Genomic DNA, 22,339 nt, shown 5'->3' on the forward strand with positions numbered 1-22,339 from the left:
TAAAAAAAAAAATTCTTCTAGGATCTAAGAACCTAAAGTAAACATAAAGCTAGAATAGATGCAATGCTGATCTGCTATGCATATCTGTGTTAAAACTTTAGAGACCACCCACCTTCTGTAAATCTTTTGCTATTCTATTGGTAAAATGTCTGTGGAGAAAAACTAATAAGACACTGTGTGTAACATGGTAGCAACAAACTCAGTCTCTGGAATTAGACATTCTGATTCAGATCTTGCCAATTGTGTATGCTTAGTCATTTATAAACCCAAGCCTCAGTTTCCACATCTATAAAATGAGGATAATAATAGGATATGTGCCTCCTACATCATAGGTCAATGTGTTGTCAATGTGTTATTTTGTTATACTAATAATTGTCATTAATTATTCAAATAGGCTAAATTTACTTTTATTTACCATTTCCATCTATGCCCATAAAGAAGAAAGTGATTAAAATACTTTTACTATTTTTCTCCTATTGCTATCCAAGTACTGAGAGTACAAGCATTTCTCCAATATAAATAAGATCCTGAGGTCTTCAAATGACCTTCACTGATAGTTTCTATTAAATTCTCACAAACCAATAAAGCTCTTTACTTTCAGATCTTCCATGAGGGGAGATGGGAAACCGTTTTCAATCTTCCCCGTGCCAAATCTGTGTGCATCTGATGTAGTCTGATTTTATTTATCCATTTCTCTTCTAAATTGTAAAGCCCTGCCTCTTGACTTTTCAATAAGAAATCAGTTTGAGGTAGACTGCTGGGTCAAATGCAATTGCTTCAAAGCCTTCTCAAACCCAGCACCCAATTGGGCATAATAGGGACCTGGCTCTTGCCAGGGGGTACACAAAGGTTGTCTCTCATACCTTCTATGAATCCAATCAAGTTTATGAATCCTGAAGTAGGATTTTTCAGGACGGGGACAATATGGTACCAAGTTGCAAGATTCAATCAACACTCAGACAAACACATAGGTGCACCAGGCCTATATACCATTCATAAAGGCATCCACACCACTCTCATGGCATTTTTTCCAGCTGCCTCAGCACTGTGCTTACAGACAAGCAGGCTTGAAGGACTATGTAAACCAACAGGGAAAAGACAGAGACTAAGAGATGAGTGAGCAAGAAATTAGGTGCTAAACCCATGGCTCAGTGGACAGTTTTGTTTCATCGTTATGAAAAGCAAGCAGCTTAACTGCAAAAGGGAAACCCCATGTAAGATGAAAACATCACAAGAGCTTGCTACTGCCAAGCCACACAGCAGTGAAATAGGATAGTTGTGGGACTGACTGCTGGGCAGCATTTTGATGTGTGCCCACAGTGATTTATACTGTGGAGGATTATTCCTGGGGAAACCCTGCTGCCCTGTGGCCTCATATTTCCTGCAACCAAAATAAATAAGCACTCAACACTGCTTGAAAACTGAATATTTGCCTCATTTTAGCATAATTTTTGCTCTCCCTGATAAATGATTAAGTTTATGATTTTTCTATATTCTTCAAAAGAATTATTATGATTGATAGTATTGATTTATAAGAAAATAAGCTATTCAGATAGCGAATGATGGTCCAATCCAATAAACACAACTGGAAGTCAGTAGGTGAAGTAATAGTATATTGCAACTCCTAAAATAATCTCAGTTTCTAATCAGAAATTTCAGGTAGTCTATCTAGTACTTTGACAAATGCAAATAAAGTAAGACAATGCATGAAGTCACCTTATTACTGTAGAGTATATATTATTTTGTACATTGATAATCACAATGCAAGACTACATGGATGACAACAAAGACAAAGGATACTTTCTTACACTTCTGGTGACTTCATAGCAATGTTATATGCTAGTTATCTTGAAATGCATAGTTTTCATTAAAAGCGTTTGAAATTAGTACACGACCATAAGACAGTGTTAACAGTTCCCCCTCCAAACCTGCATGTGATTCAAAAAGATCACTAGAAATCTAGAAGGCGCTGGAAATATCATTCCAATACTTAGGAAGATAACTGGCAATTCAACACTTCAACGAAAAGTTAACATTTAAGTCCTGCGCTCCATTTTGTCTGCTATAACATAAATTTTATGTTTTTACTTAGTGAATTTATGGGCATAACACATTCAGCAAAAAGTTTGCTTACTAAAAACATCCTCAAATATTCACTGTGGGTCGTTTCAGACGTGAGTCCAGCCCTCAGGAAATTTCTGGCTTCTCCTAAGATGAAAACATTTGTAAACTGACAAATGAAATCCTTTAGGATTGTATTACATCATAAATTATGCAGAAAGGTTCTTAGCATTTCAGGAGAGAGGTCATTTGGAGCTGAAGGAATAGAGGAGGTCCGTGAGGGTGTGCAGAACTAAAGCCAGGGATGGAAAATAGGTTGGGATTTACGTGTACAGATGGGAAAGGGCCACTTCAGGCAAAGGTTACAACATAAAAGGTCATGTGTTGTCACAAGACACCAAAGCAAGTGACCAGACTAGAGTGAATTTGTGTGCGGGAACAGTAAGAAATATTATTAGACAGCTGATTGGTAGAGTGTAATGGAATTATATTCTTAAAGGAGATTAGACTTTAATAGAACAAGGTGTTTGGACGTAAGTATTGAAAGCACATACACACAAACTCAGCTCTGAACTTCCCTCCTTGAAATAAAAGAATTCATTAAGGTGAGCAGACAGGCTATTTTTAGGTAGTGCTCTTTCCAGAAATAAACATCATAATTTCTCTTCTAAGACAGTTTGCTTTGGGCCAAGATGTAGTCTATATCCCTGAAAAACGTATGTAAATGCTTTAAAAGCAGAATCCTTTCCATGATAAGGAAAAATAGTCCTTTTGTGTGTTTTAATAGGTAGAAAATAATCATGACCTTTTCAATAGAAGATTTATCTTGTATCTGGGAAAAATATATGAAACAGGTAACTTGGTATGATTCAGACTAGCTCGTCAATTGCATATATTAATTTATCACTAATTCACACTAATTTATTAATTTATCATTAATTCATACTCTGTCTCTCATGTTAATATCCTCCATAGCATTGACATACACAGCATATCAGCTCGAACATTTAGCTATGAGGTCAGGAGATTTTTGTGGGCTAGGTGGCTTCGTTCTTAGCCCCTAACTCCAGCCAGTTGCCTTACAAGTTCAAAATGGGCATGAGGAGATCATCCCTACCCCAAAGCAGTTCAAACAAAGAAGTTAAAGCAATGGGAACCACTGTGTGTTTATCACTAGGACCTTGGATGTTACATGCGTAGGAACAGTGCAGTCTAAATATCTAATGTGACTATTTTTCATAGATTAATCTAATTTAAGGTAAAATAAATACTTGTTGAACTGACTTACCTACAATTAAAGTAAGTTTAAATTTGTATAAATTTGTATAAAATCTTGTAAAATTTTTGAAATACAAAAACAACAGGGAGGAAGAAGTTATTTTTGTTTTAAGTATCAGAAAGGGTGCTGTTTGAGGACAGCATGTATTAAGAAATTAAGGTCTGAGCCAGGCACAGTGGTGCATGTCTGTAATCCCAGTGGCTCAGGAGGCTGAGACTGGAGGATCACAAATTCAAAGCCAGCCTCAGCAAAAGCAAGGCACTAAACAACTAAGTGAGACCCTGTCTCTAAATAAAATACAAACTAGGGCTGGGGATGTGGCTCAGTATCAAGTGTCCCTGAGTTCAATCCCCAGTCCCCCCTCAGAAAAAATTAATCTGATTATAAGACATTTGATAAAAATTTTATTTTGTTATGGTTAAAAAGTTATAAAGCTTTTTATGCCTTATATCTTAAAAATCTGATTATGATGCAAAAATCTTTCCGGAGTGAATCTGGTCATTAATGCCAGAAAGAGTTGAACTTTACAATACATGATCCTATTTCATTTCAATATAATGTCAATATATGATACTCAACTCTACCTAGGTAAAGTTTTAGGTATAGTTATACTTTAAGTTTTTGATAAACTGAATTTTGTGAGCTATTCAGGTGTTCCATTTGGAAATGTACAAGCAAGTTGTCAAAACTGACCCATATTATATTTCTCTAAATGCATGAGATTATTCAAAGATATCAGAATCCTGGGTTAGGAAAAGAACATATTTGATTATTTGCTGAAGAAAAATAAAGTGAATGCAAAAGTCAATTTTAATAATCATTACAAGATGAAGTAAGGTTTATTTAGGACAGATATTTTAGAATATAAGTGTTATGTTTAAATAATAATTTTTAAGTTGCACATTTCAGCTGTCAATCTTTGATTATCTCAACGTAGGCAACCTTTGAATCAATGTTGATTCTATATTGAGGAAAATCACAAGTGTTCTTTGAAATCAGTGAAAGTGATTGCTATGAAATAGTTCAATCCCTTTATTCATGGTGTGAGGTTTTTTTCCCTCTAACTTTTCTCTAATCTGAAAGATATATATCTTTTTTTTAAAAAATGTGAAACTGTCTTCCCTATAAAAATAGCTTTATTTATCTTTTGACCAATTTGAATTTAATGTAGATATTTCTTGTCATTAGTTATAGACAATACTGTGAATCTGAAAGGAAGTTACAGAGCAAATGGGATTAACTACATTTCTGGTGAGGATTTGAGGTGAATGTAGGAAAGAAAACAAGAGTGGTCAAAGAAAGACCCTCTCTTGGTTATTTGTCACTTATGCAACTTGGCAGATAAGAAAGCATAGATAATCTAAGCTACTGTCCATTGCTCCTTTGTTCTGAAAATGTATACTTGACACCCTTTCTCCCTCTTTGTGATTTGTATATGTATAGCTATCTATGAATAGCAAATTATACACATAAATACTTGACCCTAAGACTGAGTCACCACTACAACACCTCATGGCTCAACAGCTTTCCAACTTTCCACTAAATTCATAATCCATCTTTTGTGTTCTGTGGGACATTAAGACATGTGTCACACAAACTGTGACAATTTCCATTTGCTTATACCTGATCTATTTTATGGAATAAACCAGAAGCTAATATTCATTCATTAATTTCAGACTTTGACTAAAGGGAAAAAAGATCAAATGATGTTATCGTGTAGTACAAAGAAAAGTGAGGAATAAAATTGTAGATGACTGATTTAAAAATAAAAGAGGTTTTTAAAAATTGAACCAAAACAGGACTTTGTCTGTTAAGAGTCTCTATTAAGATTATAGCTAATGTTGGCCTAAATTTTCTACTATTCATACATAGAGAAAAGTAATTCCAATATCAGGATTTTGGCATTTTATCTGGTTATGACTTCTTAGGATTGCACCATTTATCTTCTTTAGATGGAAATAAAGAAATCATTATGATCTATGCTTGAGTTAATAATAGAATTAGCATTTTTCTTTTGTTAAAAAATATTGAGGAATCCAATACTAATTTGTTGAATACAAACTTTCTGAGAATTTAAAGCATGTCACTTTCTTTCATGAATGTAGTAAGTTGGCCCCTCCTAAAATGAGGATATTCTGGTTTGCCAAGTCTAAACCAGAATTTCAGTTATAGTAATAAAATTGTTTTTCTTTTTCTGTGAAAGTAAAACATCCTTAAATTCAGACGAGTTTTTCCTAGTCATTATTTTTTTATTCAGTTTGTTGGAACAATTAATTTAAAAATAGATTTAGCTATGAATTGCAATATTAAAGTATCATCTAGAAGTCCACATTTTTGTCAACATTCCAACATATCTTTGAAATCAAGGAAGTAATAATTTTTATATAGCACTCTTTAAATTTTTAGGCATTCTCATATACACTCTATGACTTGATCTTGAAATATCTGTAAGTTTGATTTTATACCCGTTTTACAAGTGAGGAAAATGAGGCTTTAGGAGGTTACACGAATGTAAATAAAACTGTCATTTATTGTTAGCAAAACTTTAAAAGGTGCTTCCAGGAATTACTTACTATTTTGACCAGATAATTTTCAAAGAATTTTGCAATAATAACGTCCATGTTAGCTAAAATGACTCATGATCTTTTTTTTTTTTAATTAGGACTTCTTGAATTTAGAACCTTTAATAAATAGCTAGTAGAGAAGTTATAAGAGAGGATGACCTTAAAAAAAAAGTTCAATACTTTAGTGTTTGGGCAAATTGGGAGAACATTTATTGAAAGGAAAGATAAGCATAAAGAGAAATGCATTTCTGACATTTGCTTCTTTAAAATTTAAATTTAATATGTAGCTATACCACAACCAATAAATAAAGAACAGGAAATTATACATTTTCTGGGTTATTTTTCCCCCTTTTTAGGAGCTTTCTGAGGTGTAGTTTACATACTATCACATTTTCCATTTTGTGTGTTCAATTCAAAGAACATTCCTATTACTTCAATAAGATTCCTTATGCCCATGTTCAAATACTCTCCATTCTCACCCTAACTGAGGCAACATCTCATCTGCCTTATATTTCTAAAGACGTGCCTTTTCTAGTGCTCATTTTCTTACTCTAAAATTTTATATTACATTAATTGTTTTTATTATCTATATATCTGATTATAAATTTAGTAAATTAGAGCCAGGTGCAGTGGCGCACACCTGTAATCCCAATGGCTTGGGAGTCTAAGGCAGGAGGATCCTGAGTTCAAAGACAGCCTTGGCAAAAGAAAGGCGCTAAGCAATTCAGTGAGACCCTGTCTCTAAATAAAATATAAAATAGGGCTGGGGATGTGACTCAGTGGTTCCAGGCCCCTTATTTCAATCCCTGGTACTCTCCAAAAGTAAAAATAAAAATAAATCCAGTTTATTAGTATAAATTTCCATTTATATCATGTACCGTAATTCCGTGTCTTTTTTCTTCTTGGATCTTATGGCAATTTCATGGCCAGTTTTTGTGCTGCTCCTGCTCCAGAGCCCTTGTTCCCATTCATGGACTCCAAGGCCAGTGTCTGAGAAAACTGACATGTTGTCTGGCAGTGGGGGATAGTGAGACATGATGGAGATGGAACCATCTAGTGCTTATGTGTGTTCACAGTCTCCAGGCTGTTAAAGTTTGATTATGGACTTTGGCCTGTTTGGGTGATTCTGGGTGAGAACTAATTGTAACTGGCGTACAGAGCAGTATGCTCAGCAGCTGGGCACAGTTAATCTGATGGAATAGCATATTCACACTATCTCAGTCTAGGTAGTATCTCTCTCTCTCTCCCTCTCTCTCTCTCTCTCCCTCTCTTTCCCCACCCCCATCCTTTCTTCCTTCCTTCCCTCCCCACTTCCATTATAGACCTTTTGTTTCCCACTATACAGTTTGTCATAAATTTCTTAAATCCTTTCCATTTGTATTAAATGTGGGTTACTTGAATTACAGACCATTGCCAAATTATTTCTATATTACTTTGAAGGCCCTTGCCTTTCAGACTAGAGAGTCAAAAATAAAGAAATGACTTTATCATGCTTTACTACCCAATTCAGATTACCTGATTAAAATCCTGTGCTGATTTGTTTAGAGAAAATAGTTGCCATTCTTATTTTCCACTACAATTATGATGACTTGATGTAGATTTCTTTATGCCTTGGAGCCTGTTGGAATGGTCTTAGGAAATTTACTGCTGCTTTATCCAATGTCATATTCTTTGGAAGTTGGTGATACACTGACTATAATAAAAAACAAGCCCCTTTAGATGTGTGGTTGAGACAATAAAGAAAATAGAATCTTCCATCTCGCAATGGAATAGGAACATACTGACTCCAGGCCATATTTTCAGAGTGAACGGTCATCTTTCCTTAAGCTACACTTGTGTTACTTTGGATATTTCCCCTTTCCCTCTGTCCCAAGCTAGTGCCACAGGTTGCCAATTTCATGAGGTTAAATATGATGTGGTATTGTGAAACACATCTTTGCTATGGTAAATTACAGATGCACTGAAATTTCCAGGGTAACAGGCCCTTGGAAATGACATAGTTTAGTACCTCATTTTCAGGAAGGTGACCTGAAGGCCAAGTGAGATTGTATAACCAGGACTAGGACCTAGATTTCCAATATGAGGTTTACTAGGCCCACTTTATCATATTTGCTTTACAGCATTAGTTTACCTAAGTGCAAGCTACCCTTTCCTATAGTGCATCAAAGAATAATTTGATCACATTAGTAATTTTGCATAATAAGGAGCCATGTGATATTAAAAGTTTGAGCCTTGCATTTAAGAAATAATTTTATTTACAGTGTAGTTCAAGAAGTCATTTTTATTCAAAATAATGAAAATTTGTCTATAGTGCAAAATGAAATATGAACTCTTAATGAAAAGGTTAAATAGATGAATGGATATATATTCTAAGGACCAGCTCACAATCAGGAGCACTGAGCCAGTTTTAACCTTGTCCCAATCATTACCCTCCTTCCTGAAAGTAGGGGCAAACAATTAAGTCAAACAGGAGACAAGTCTTTTGGAGGAAGTACCTAGTCCAGAAGGGAAGTAAGGGGTGTGTAAATATAGTCAGCAAGTGTGTCTTTGAAACTTTCAAATTCTGATTGCTTCACCTTTTCTTCAAAGTAGTATCATTTTGGCATCAGCTGGAGTCTAACAGCTAAGATTTGTCAAAATTCATGTCAGAAATTTGCATGTTACGAGTCACTTTGCCCAAATATACATTCATTTAAATGTCAGTATAATGCTTCACATTGAAGTCACATTTTATTGCAAAAAGAAACTTTTATAAATTCTAATTTGACATAGCACATAGTATTACTTGTATAAAATAAAAGACAATCTTGAATATTAGCATTTTTTTCTTGTAAATTTTCCTCCCTAGGAATTCTGAGAGTAAAATCACTGTGGTATAAGCATCAACAATCTTAAAGTAGCTTCTCAAACTTATTTATTTAGTAGCACTGGGGTGGGCTGGGGTTGGGATAGGAACAAAGTGATATTCAGCCAGAGGTGGGGCATATTTTGACGACAGCGCTTTGACCTGAAGAGACCATTAAACTAAGAAGATGAAAGAATAAGAGAATTAATAGTCATTGAATGCTAACTCTATTCCAGGAATTTTGATATGTGGGTCCTTCTATTTCAACTTAACAGGTAACCTATGAGGAGGCTTCTTGTATTAGAAATGCAGAAACAGGAATACAGAGAGTTCGAGTAACCTGAGTAAGATAGCCAGCCTAGGGTAGTTAAATATTGGAGCATTCATACTCAACTAGTGTGTCTCCTGTGTCCTTAGCATGCTAGGATAGTCTGCAAGGGAAGACAATCTGAGGTGCTTTCCTAGTCCACAGGACTGTGTAAGATTCCTAGGCAAGAGGAAGAAGGAAAGGTGTTTTTATCCTCCTCTTTGCCGACCTCTATTCACATTTAGCATTCATTTCTGAGCCCTTAGCTGACTGGCTACAAACCAATAAAAAATCATCCCTATCTCAAATTCATGTACATGGACTCAATGTAACTAATCTGGCAAATAGGAAAAAAGAAAAGGCAGACTAAATTTCACTTTAAAAATTTTAAAGATCAATTTTGTTAAAAATAATTCCACAGTGAAACATAATACTTGCAGTTCACAAAATACAAATTGTTATAACTTACCCTAAGAGTTTATATTGAAAAAAATCATGACAATTCCTCCAAGGAAATGAATAGTGTGGTTAACCCAAAACTTGATTAAATTTTTATGTTATAGCATCACATAGAATGCACTTTATAAAGGTCATTGTTTTCATGGAATTCTAAAATAAGTGAAATTACGAGTGTCATACAAAAACAACAAGCAGCTACTGCAATATAAAATAGACTTAAATTTTACAATATAAAATAGACTTTAATTTTTCTATGACTAGAGTTTATTTTTATTTATCACATAAGTATGATACATTAATTAAAAGTTAAATAATTCAAAAAGTAAAAGCAAGTAAAAAAACAACTAAAAATCTCCCTAAGGGAAAACTATTGTTAATGTACTGATGACCTTCTGATTGTCCTGCCATAAATTTATTTTAGGTATTATACAGGTAGATATACACTCACTAAGTATACTATTTATGATATCATAAAATGTTGGCTGGTTTATGACCAATACCCTCTCTCTCTCTCTCTCTCTCTCTCTCTCTCTCTCTCTCTATATATATATATATATATATATATATATATGCTATTTTTTCAAATTTTTAATTGTAATTCTAGCTTATCATAATTAATTTTCCATACTCCTATTGATGGACATATAGTTTCCAAATTTTTTTGATAGTGACAATGTTGTAAAAGGAATATCTTAAAAAGCAAAATTTGATTTGGTATGAATGTCCAGTTAAGGCCAGAGTACAAGCAGAGAGATCATCAAACAATGCTCATTCAGTGGTACCATTTTGTTTAAGGCCCTGGTAACTCTGTACAGTAGCTGGTATTATCTTCAGCAAAAAACTGGAGCTTAGAGGAGTTAAGCAACTAGCCCAAGAGTGACTAACTGGAGTCAGAAATTAAGTCCTGACCTATGACCATAAAAGCAGACTTCTTTCCTCTTCCCTATGTACAAGTGAAAAACCTTAGTTGTCAATAAAGAGATAATTTTAAAAGTAGGCATTTAGTCTATGCAAGTGGTTTAACTGGGTGTGACTCTGAAGAGGGAATGTGACTCTCTTTCCCTTCTGAATTTTAGTACCTCTGATATAGCTCATTTGCTATTCCATCTTCCCTATTTGATTCCTTTTATAAGTGGGTTTTAATATTTTGTTTTATTATGAACTGCAACTGAATCCATTTGTAGCACACTACTCCATTATCCTGAAGAGTTTCGCACACACAGTAGAGGGCCTTTATGTGTTAGTGGCATTTTCAAATATCCACTTTTTCCTCTAACCTGTCACATAGATTCACAAATGGTGACAGCAAACTGAAACTCATTTATTTGAAGTATCCTCATGCTCCTTCCTAAGGAACTTTCCACATGAATGTATTCTCAAGTTGAATTCAGTCTGTACCCACAGGCATAGACAGGGCACTTAAGAACTTCACTATCCCTGCAGATGAAAGCCATACATAATTCACAGCTAAAAGGGGGAGGGCTATACTTCAGCTGAAAATCAAAATCAGCTTGCCATGTTTATTTCCCCAAAACTTTCATTAGATTGTTAAGATGTGGGCCACTCAGTATTGCATTGAGGATTCTGCTGCTCAAGAGCACTTGATGATAGCTCCTTTGTGTTGCTATTAAGTAATTAGCTCAGTTATCTCTCTTCCTTTCCTTATAAGTCACCTTGTTTAACTTCTTGTAAAAGTGAACAGAGACCAGCAGCCCGTCTGAGGTATAGTACTTGGAGATACCAAGACTCCTCCAGATCCACTGGGAGCTATGAGGGCTGCCATAGAGGTCTTGGTACCTCGGTGACATTAAATCTTAGCTTAGATCTCTCCAATTAATGAAACCAAGGAGTAAGATTTGATATCAAAAGAGACTTAAGTTATAAGGCATATTGGAAAGAAAAAAAGAATTTTCCAAATTTTTAGAAATTTTGTTTACTTTTTTTTTCCTTTTTGACAAGAAGGGGAAAGATTGAGAGATTTTTTTTTTAAAGAAGAAATAACAGTACAGTGTATATATCTGCAGTCTCAGCACAGACAAAGGTCATTGAATTTAATGATTCTAAAAATGTTTGTAAATTAGGACTAAGAACAATGAGCACAAAGATTCATATGGTCCTACATTTGCTATAAAGATTGAAGTAAAATTAGAGAAGAAATTTTTTTGATTGAAAGGAAAAAACTATAAAATATACCCAAAACATTTCATGAAATGAAACAATGACAAGTATATTTTTCTTCTTCTAATCCATGTGGGCACAAAATCAGCTTGGAATCAAGTATGCAAAAACTCATCCAATGCAATGAGGCTAAACAATGGTTGTGCACTGTGGGCTTTAAACTTAGGCTGTGAGTGCCTCAGATGGTAGTTAGGGTTCACGGGGTGCCCCATGTACCTGTTCATTTCAGGATAACAGTGCACTCTGTTGTATTAGATCTTTAGACTTCTCTTCTCTTTTCTCTTCTGCCTTTCTTTAAGGTCCAGTTGAAAAGTGAAGAATCCAAAACATTTGCAATGAAGATTCTCAAGAAACGCCACATTGTGGATACCAGACAGCAGGAGCACATCCGCTCAGAGAAGCATATCATGCAGGGGGCTCATTCCGACTTCATAGTGAGGTAAATGTCCCAGCACCAACTCCAGTGGCAAATCAACCACAGATCCTCTGCCACTTGTGCTCACCCTTCACACATCTCATTTGCATAAAGGAATTTAAAGTTTTGTTTAATTAAAAAAATATAAAGTTTTGATTCTATTATTTTCTTTCTTTTTTTTTTTTTTTTTTTAGAGAATCAGATTCTCTAAAAAGATGTGCTTTTCCCAAAGGAGGTATCAATTTCTAAGATTTCATTTTCGTCCTGTTACCTACAATGGTACATAGACCTCTGGTGCTTAAAAGACAAAATGTCAAAAAATCAAGCTGTTTAACTTAATTTTTGGAAGATTTTTTTTTAATAAAATGACAACTGATTCTTCCACCTCAATATTTCACAAACACTAATAATAGGATAATTGGGAGGGTTTTTTAATATATGTAGAAGAAGCTTTTGTACTTAACTTGCCATGGCATTTATACAAGATAAGGTATAATATGAATTTAAGTGAATACCACATGAAATTCATACATTATATATAAAATTTGATCTACTTTATATCCATACTTATATCCATACACACTGCATGTTTATGCCCATTAAAAGTTTATGCTAATGAGTCCAAGCCAGATACATCATCCAAATTGGACTCTATAGAGTCCCATGAAGCCTTCTTGTCCGCAATCATTTGAACTGATCCACCACAAGGGAGCTACATGGCCCCATGGTGTGTAAGTCACTTGCCCTTGGATCCTCTTCCCAGATTGTGGACTTAATTCTCTTTCATTTCTTCTGATAAAATTTTAAGCATGGCAGTATCAACAAACTATAATTTAGTCACTCAGAAATTTGCAGACTTTTGTGATAAAAACAATCAAACTCTTTTAGTTATTTTGAAATATTCAATACAATAGCAGCCTTAGTTCCCTACACTCCAGAGGAGCACCAGAACTATTCCTCCTAATTCTAACTTTATACAATAAATATGTGAGGCAATAGATATGCTGAATATTCTGATGTGATTATGAAATAGGGTAAATATGTATTGAAGTATGTACTGAACCACATAAATATGTAAAATTAGTACATGTCAATTAAAAGAAAATAAAGGAAAAACTAATTTCTTAAAACTTAAAAATTTTGAATGTGTTTAAAACACTATAGTGTTCATAACCTTTACTTTCTTATTTGTAATTCACAGGCTATACAGAACATTTAAGGACAGCAAATATTTGTATATGTTGATGGAAGTTTGCCTAGGTGGAGAGCTCTGGACCATTCTCAGGGATAGGTAGGAGATTTAAGAAAATTCTATTGTGTATCTAAAAACATAGTTGCCCCTGATGATCTATAAGAACAGTCCATTATTATAAAGTATAAAGATTACATTTACATTTTACATATATTTATATTCTAAAATATAAGTTAAACAAAAGGTACAATCCACTATACACGTATAATTTATTATAATACATATAAAATTCACTATGAAAATAATGATATAGGCTTAGTCTACCATAAAAAAGACACTTAGAAAAGCACATACACAGATCTCAGCTTAGCATGAGTGTCAGAATCAGAAATCTCTATACCTGGAATTAACACATTGCTTTAACTTGAAAATAATTACAGACATTTTATGATTATAGTTTGAATTCACTTTTTCATATGGGCAATCTGCCTTTCATGGCACTACAAACTTTTTTTTCAATTTATTGCTCTTCAAAATTAATACAAGTTTCTAGTCATCTCTTTTAGACTTTGCTGATCTTAGGGACAAATGAATCCTTTATTCATAACAGTTCATGTAAACAATCTGACTTGGTTTTACTTTTCTACCCTTCCAGGGAAAGTAAAGTTTGTCTCAATAGTGCTTGTTTCTTTTAATTATTAAAATTCATTATATCTCAATTTTTCATCTCATATTTATATAAGTAGCAAATTATCTTTTTTAAAACTGTCCTATAAAATATCTCAGAATGTCACTACCTATCTTTTTTTTCAAATAAAAGAGATCAAATTTTACTTTCCTATGAATACTCTTTCAGTTATTTCCTATAAACGATCTACTGGACTTGCCAAAGTCATCTTTGCTCCTTAAAACTTTCACATTTAGACATCTCTCTTTTCCTTATTATTTCAGTCCTGCTCCTCAGACTCTCTGGTGGGTTACATCTTTCTAAAACTTATCTGTAGATAGCCCTGATGTTCCCAGGGACCATGTAATTTTTTTGACATTTGTTACTTTGTAGATATCCTGGTATAGAACAAGTAGCTCTTTATAAACTCTCAATTTAAATTCTCATTCCTAAGGGCATTCTCATAGTACTTTCATATCTTTGTACAACACACTCTTTCAGTTCTTTTATTTCCTTGACCTTACTTACATATGTCAAATGGATTTGGTTTTACCATATTGCATTCTATTATACTAGTGTTTTGTTTGATTTCTTAAAAAAGTAAATAAGGGAATAGGTAAGAAAGCATATAAGGGATTTCAGTATATTAACATTAGGGATCAGTTTAATATCTGTACTAAGCTATTTTATTAGAGCATATTAACATTTGAATTCATATTTGAAGACAGATTATATCCCAGGCATTGTGACAGAGGCTGGGGATACTTCAATAAATAAAGCAGATGTAGTTCCACTCCTCAGAATTTGCAGACTGTTTCACTAAGTTAATATTTTGATTTGTGAATTAATAGCTGGTATATTTTAATATGGTTCTACATTTTATGTTTGATCTGACACTTCAATCTATTTATTTACTTAAAATCTCTCCCCTATTTTTTTTTTTATAATTAGAGTTGGATGAGATTTTCAGGTGGAATTACATAGGAAAGCAAATAATAAGCTATACAGAGAAAGGACCAGCTCTATTCTCATAACATTTTTTAAAAACTTCTTAAGTTCCATTATCAACAAGACAAGACAACAAAAATCATGATAAAACTATGTGTGCAGTCCTCTCATGAGGCCTGAAACAGGCACCGTCATCACTTTTCCAAATGAATGTTATTTCATTTATTTCCCTACATAACTTAATTTTTGTATTCCACTTGATAATCAACTCCAGTCATGCCTTCTGATTGAGATACATTTTGATTTGTTGGGGTAAATAAGGACACTGTGAAGTAGCAACTTCCTTGGGTGAGTGGATGGTGGGAAAATAGGAATGGAGTCCTATTTCTCTCCCTCCACCAGGCTGCTTTCTGGGCCTTCCTTCTTCCTTCCCCATCATCATTAAGTTTTGGGTACACCGTTGCTGAGTCCCCCAATGCACTTAATACCCTGTGAAGAGGCTAGATCCAGAGAACTAGGGGCTACTTGATTCTTCCCAAAGATTCAGAAATGCTGGAGCTTCAACCTTAAAAGCAATGGAACTGGTACATGTAAAATGACTCAGAATCATCGTCCCTGCCAACTTTCTTTTGTAAGAATACCTATAGCCTTACTGCTTCTATTCTACATGGCCTTCCTTTTTCTTTTCCATTGCTGGTAAGGAAAGAATAATTTGGGGCATCCAGACTTCAGTTAATATTGCCATTGATTCTGTTTGTTTAAATTGGGACTAAAAATTGTTAAAAAGAAACAAACCAAAAAAATGGCAAGCAAAAGATTATCCTCCTATGCTATTAGTCACAGTGCATATGAAAATATCTGTAATAAAAAAAAAATCAAAAACCTCGCCTTGTTCAATTCAATTCATTCAGTTTTCTGCCGCAGTCTGGCTGGGCACAAATAACTGAGCTGCCACAAAGCCTTGTAGATTCAAACAGCAACTCTTTATTCTCATCTCACTGGCACTGCACACACCACACGTGAACACACTCCCTCCACCGGGCTCTGTCCAATCTCCCCGAACCCCCTAGAGAACTCAAGGGAACTCCAAAGTAGGGCGACCAAGGCAGCAAGAGCTGCCCTATTGCTCGACAGTAAAGGTCAAATATACAATACAATCAATCCAGCATCACAGCAATTATATATAGCTTAACTCAAATCATCATCTCAATGATTCGCTGGCGTCACCTTTCAACCATTCCCTCTGGCAAATGCCAGGCATCATTCTGACTGGGCTGTGGCTCTCAACAGTTTTCCCCTTGTGGGCAAGGAAGTATTGGTGAGGGAGAAGCTATCTTTAAAAGACATGAAGAAAATTGGGATTCATTTGAAGGAAAGCTTACAAGACCACATTCCTTCCCGCCATGAAACATCTCTGAGCTTGAGATTTTGCATCGGAAGTCTCAGACACCCTCCTTCTCCTACCTTCAGCTGAGATGACTATTTACTGCTTTTCTCTTTCTTCTCATCAGCATAGAAAAGGAACACAGAACAGTTCTTCATTTGTTGTCAAGAAATGAGAATTAAAATGATACTAATGTATGAATAGAATTTGAGGACTATTAAATGAATTTTTTTTTATTTTGAGGCTTTAGCTATACTACTAAAATGTTAACTGTTTCTACTATTTCCATGGTTTATTATTTGTAACATTTTATCTTCTAGTTGGTGACTTTTTGTCTCCAATAAGTTTTGGAGACAAATTATATTTTATTTGTCTTCCTTCTCAACAAAGAATTGGCAACCTCTGCAACTTTTTTAAAATGTAATTGGTTAATATGATAAATAAATATATAAATACATATATTAATATTCAGTATATGTTAGCATATTCATAATATCAATATTAGTTTTAATAGTATAAAATTTTAATATATTAATAAAATTTTAATCCAGTGAAATTTAACATCCAAATATATTTTATTAGAATTTTAATATGTTAATTTTTCTACTGAATATCTTAGATAATTACTTCAGAAACTATATTTTTCAAATTTCACAGAATCTCACTTTCTATTCATATGTTTTCCTAGATATAATTTATAATCCCACAAGTAACAAGTATTTTTATGTCCATTCTTTTTATTTCTGGCTATATTGTGTAAGATAATTATTTAAATTTCATTTTTAATGACCTAATAGATGGCTTAGATTGAATGTATGTCAAAAGAAATGAGTCTCTCTTCATCATATTTTGTCTCCCTAACTTTACTATTGGCAATAAGCTTCACAGATTGCAGCACACTTTAGACTTATATAGCCATTAATGATTGTTGCCACTAGTCAATGTATCCTAGTCACTTTTGACAAGAGATATTTTGTCTTTGTTATATTCTGATGTCTGATGTCTCAGGACTCAGTTTATGACAAGATGATTAAACACTGTGATTAAATTTTAATTTGAGTTTGTCAATACATACATATAACCCTCTAATTTTCTCAAACTGTTATCTACTATCATTTAGCAAAAACAACCACCCATTTCCAAAAAGGCACAAGAATCTATCCCTTACTTTTCATGAAATGTTACAGATGTCAAGGCACAATTTTTTTTTTTTAACTTCAAAGAGCTATCTAGGTCAAACAATTTATTTTTTAAGCAACTCTCTAAATTGTTGATTAAACAAGCTTTCACTTCTATTTTAGATCAAATTTACATTGTCATTTCCAATTCTAATAGTAATTTTTCCTTCTGAGTCACCCTAATGTTATGCTTTGTGACTGCCCTCAAGATGTATATTTTTAAATTCTCAAATTTCATATATCAAGTATTTAGTGATGAAACATTGTGTTGCTGATAAACACTTTGCATGTGTATACTGTGTTGACTTTTCAAGGTCATCATTTAGTTTTTAAAATATGTTACAAATATATCTGTGTATGGGAGATACTTGATACAGTCTTTTGAAGAAATAGAAACCAACATTCTAAGACCCTCCAAATTGGCTCAGGAACAAAGAAACCTGAAAATAGGCTTTGGGGAATTGATGACAAAAGATGTATGAATTGCGGTCAGTTAACTTCATGGAGAAAAAGGGAGGATTTGGATTGGCAGGCAACATGAGGGTAATTTTTGTGAGAAATATTGGGAAATGGAAAGAATAGATTTAGCAGAGATTTCTGCAGAGCTGATTCATGGCAGTGAGAAGCATTTCACTAACAGTGAGAGTTAGTGTGGCAAATTCCTCACCACCCACAACCAAAGACTTTCGACCTGTTATCCTCTATGACATGGGCTAATTTTCCTAGTTTAAGATACAGTTGCCAAAGAAGAATTTTGGTGTTCAGTTATAGTGAAATATTTATTGAGTACCACTTGTATGCTAGGCACTTATCCAAATACATGTAGGTATTAATTTTTGAATCCTCACAACAACACAAATGAGGCAATAACTATTATTAGCAACATAGTGCAAAGGAGAACACTGAAACTCAATGAAATATGTAGTTACTGAAGATCAACCGTAAGTGCCCAGGCTTTTATAATTATATCAAAATGAATTCTAAATGTATAATTAAAAAGAACCAATAAATTTTAAAAAAGAAAAAGAAACAGTAAATGAAACCTAATGTTGAGCCCAAGTCCATATTTCTAACCTACAGCCTCCTCCCCCAAACCTGAGTGTGTACTAGAATTTTTCCATCTTTCTGTTAATGACCAGCTTATTCAGAATATAAGCATACATTTCTGCAGAGATTTCGTGAAAAAGTAAACTGTCCCATATCTTCTGTCATTACAACAATAAAAATACATTTGTAATTGGGGTCCATTAAAGGCTGATATTAAGGACAGCGGAGAAATGTCCAGAGTCACAACTGCAGAAATAATTTCTTCTTCAAACAGTAGTCAAGAATTCGTAATCCTTCAAAAAGGCCCACTGAAATCACAGTTAGCCTTGATGTCAGGAAATAACCCATTTGTGGATTAAAACAAGACATACTACAAAATTTAACCAGACTCTATTCCATGTACAATTTTGTTTTGTTTTTCTTTGCAATGCTTTCCACTGAGGAGGGACTGAGCTCATATTCAGTATAGATTAAGATGTGTGTTTAAAAAATAAACAAGTTTACCATGTAAACAAATAATCTCTCCTATTTACGGAAAGGTACTGTTCTTGACAGACAAACACATTTAACTTAATTATGGGCAAAGAATGAGGTTTCAAGGCAATACTGTAATTCCTTTCTCAGTAACTGGGATTATATAGTCTTAGCTCTGCCAAGGATAGTATAAGTCAGTGGACAATTGCAGCTTAAAAATTACCACTCAGTTCCTATTACAGATGCAGGGTTTCTCCAAGAAACTTTCTCTTACCCTCATAAATACACAATAGTTCCATTCAGATATCCTTAATAAGAGATTCAAGAATCTTGGTACTTATGGCTAAAATCCTAGTAATGATTGAGAGGAGTGGATATCACCATGCTTACAAATATATATATATATATATATATATATGATATTTCTTTGAGAAAAAAAGCTGATTATTTCAGTGACAATTCAAGGGATATGAATAATTGGAAGAAACACACTACTTCTGAAAAATGACCTGAAAGGTGGCTGCTATAGCCTTGGATTCACTGATAAATTTGGAAAAAAAAAAGTATTCATATTTCACCGCCCAGTTTGTTAGATTTCTGTCTTCAATTTTGACAAAGAAGTAAATGTCACCAAAATGCAAACAGAACAAGCTGCTGCCTACTGTTCATTGCAAAGTACCTCAAGCTATCACTGGGCTTGTTGCTTGTGTTCCAACCCAGCCATCTCAAGAACTGGTGTTCATACTCATTTTTTATTGGTTATTTTTAGTTATAAGTGACAGTAGAATCTTTTATGACATAATAATAAAAGCATGCAATATATCATGTTCTAGTTCAGACCCTAGTACCTCTCCTCCTTCCCTTTCCCCACTTCCTATTCCCTTCCCTCTATTGATCTTTCTGCCATTTACTCACAGTTATGTTTTTAATTAATTTCTCATGGAAGTACTCAATGTTGAGATTCACTGTGGCATATTCATGCATGTACTTAGGAAAATTATGTCAGATTCATTCCACTGTCTTTCCTTTCCTATCCCTCTTCCCTTCTTTATCTGATCTACTGAATTTCTACCCCCTCCCTTATTGTGGATTAGCTATCACAAATTCATGAAAACATTCAACCTCTGGTTTTGATGAATTGCTTATTTCACCTAGCATGACAGTCTTCAAATCCATCCACTTACTGTCAAATGTCATAAAGTCATTCTTCTTCATGGCTGAGTAATATTCTATTTTGTATATATGCCACATTTGCACCTAGGTTGGTCATATAGCTTAGCTATTGTGAATTGTGCTGCTATAAACATTGATGTGGCTGTGTCCCTGTAGTGTAGTGATTTTAACTCCTTTGGAGGAATATCTGGGTCAAATGGTGGTTCATTCCTAGTTTTCTTAGGAATCTCCATAATAGTTTCCAGAGTGGTTGTACCAGTTTGTAGTCCCACCAACAGTGTGTGAGTGCACCTTTTCCCCCATTTAATAACCAACATTTATTGTTACTTGTATTCTTGTTAATTGCCATTCTGACTGGAAATCTTAGTGTAGTTTTAATTTGCATTTCTCTGATTGCTAGAGATTTGAACATTTTTTTCATGTATTTTTTGACCACTCATATTTCTTCTTTTGAGAAGTATCTGTTAAGTTCCTTTGCACATTTATTGATTGGGGTGCTTGAACTCTTCTTGATCCCTTTCAGGAAGTTTGTTTGTTTGTTTGATTTTTTTTAATAATTTTTTTTTAAAGAGAGAGTGAGGGAGAGAGAGAGAAAGAATTTTAATATTTATTTTTTAGTTATCGGCGGACATAACATCTTTGTATGTGGTGCTGAGGATCGAACCCGGGCGGCACGCATGCCAGGCAAGCACGCTACCGCTTGAGCCACATCCCAGCCCATGTTTGTTTGTTTTTGGTGTTAAAGTTTTTGAGTTCTTTCTACATCCTGGGTATTAATGCCCTGAGGTGCAGATGGCAGAGGTTTATTTCACATTCTGTAGACTCTCTCTTCATACTTTTGATTCTTTCCTTTGCTATGAAGAAGCTTTTTAGTTTGATACCATCTCATTTATTGATTTTTTATTTTACTTCTTCCACTTTCAGAGTCTTGTTAAGGAAGTCAGTTCCTGAGTCAATATGTTGGGAGTGTTGGGCCTACATTTTCTTCTGACAGATGCAGGGTTTCTGGTCTAATTCCTATCTATGTCTTTGAGCCAATTTGAGTTTTTTCTTGAATTACACAGTTCTTAAATTGAGCTTACTACTGCAAAAAGGAAGTTTATTTTTTAAGTTGTTCCATGAAAAAACAGCTAAAGTAGGAAGATTCTGATGTAGAATCAAGGAATCAACCTTAGATGTCAAGGTTTTTTTTTTGTTTTGTTTTCCTTTATTGTTATTTCATTCTGTCAATCTATATATAGACACAGATGTGGTTGTATATTTTAGGTTTTACATGCACTTCTACATACAGAGACAAGAGACAGAATTTTCTTGCTAAAAATTATAATCAATTGAATATTCCCTTTTAGTTACCTTTTTTTCCAAATTGTCTTTTAGCTCCATCTCCTCCTACTAATAAGAAGGCTGTAGTGTAGGAAACTTTTGTCCTGATGACAGAATTTTTGAAAACAGAGCTCATTGAAGCTGATTCCAACATGGTTCTTTAAAAACATGAGCTTTTTAATTTAATTTTATTTATTTTGCATTCTCATGAACTATATCTACAATGTTTAGAAAGACTGAGAAACAAGCTCTTTAAAAGTACATAGGAATAAATCCTTAAACTACTCCTTTAAGAAGCATATGTGTGGTAGATAAACTCTAAAATAGAACTGACTCTCTTCCCTGCCTACTGCTGAAACTCTGTTCCTGTGTGGATTGTGGTGGGCTGTTAAGAGGAAGCCACCACATACCTGAAACCTGGAATGTGCTTGAACTCTTCTTGATCCCTTTCAGGAAGTTAGATTTTTACTATCCCACACATAAGGACAGAAAATCTCTTGGCTTGATCCTGAAATGCTTTAGAAAACCCAGTGGAATGAATGGCACTTATAGGACATTTAGATAGGCAGACTTTGGTCTCTGGGCTAAATTTTGGCCCAGGAATATAGCGATATGAGAAGGAAAATTAACCTTATTAGAGAAACTAACTTTTATACACTTTTCATTTCATTGTCTGTGTCTCAGAGGTTCATTTGAAGATTCTACAACCAGATTTTACACAGCATGTGTGGTGGAAGCTTTTGCCTATCTGCATTCCAAAGGAATCATTTACAGGGACCTCAAGCCAGAAAATCTCATCCTAGATCATCGAGGTTATGCCAAACTGGTCAGTGCTTTTCATACAT

At 34.2% G+C, this 22,339-nt stretch overlaps 1 protein-coding gene across 3 annotated transcripts in view; it reads left to right on the top strand.

The window, feature by feature from the left end:
- The window catches only part of Prkg1 (protein kinase cGMP-dependent 1), a 1,193,620-nt gene that overhangs the window by 1,161,028 nt on the left and 10,253 nt on the right, over window positions 1-22,339 (top strand). For all 3 annotated transcript variants that reach the window (XM_027949240.2, XM_027949239.3, XM_071611255.1), the window contains 3 exons: window positions 11,993-12,132; window positions 13,310-13,399; window positions 22,179-22,320. In XM_027949240.2, coding sequence (XP_027805041.1) covers window positions 11,993-12,132; window positions 13,310-13,399; window positions 22,179-22,320 — 372 coding nt within the window. The remainder of the gene's footprint in view (window positions 1-11,992; window positions 12,133-13,309; window positions 13,400-22,178; window positions 22,321-22,339) is intronic.

This window comes from Marmota flaviventris, chromosome 4 (genome assembly GCF_047511675.1).
Source record: "Marmota flaviventris isolate mMarFla1 chromosome 4, mMarFla1.hap1, whole genome shotgun sequence".
Classification (NCBI taxonomy): Eukaryota; Metazoa; Chordata; class Mammalia; order Rodentia; family Sciuridae; genus Marmota; species Marmota flaviventris.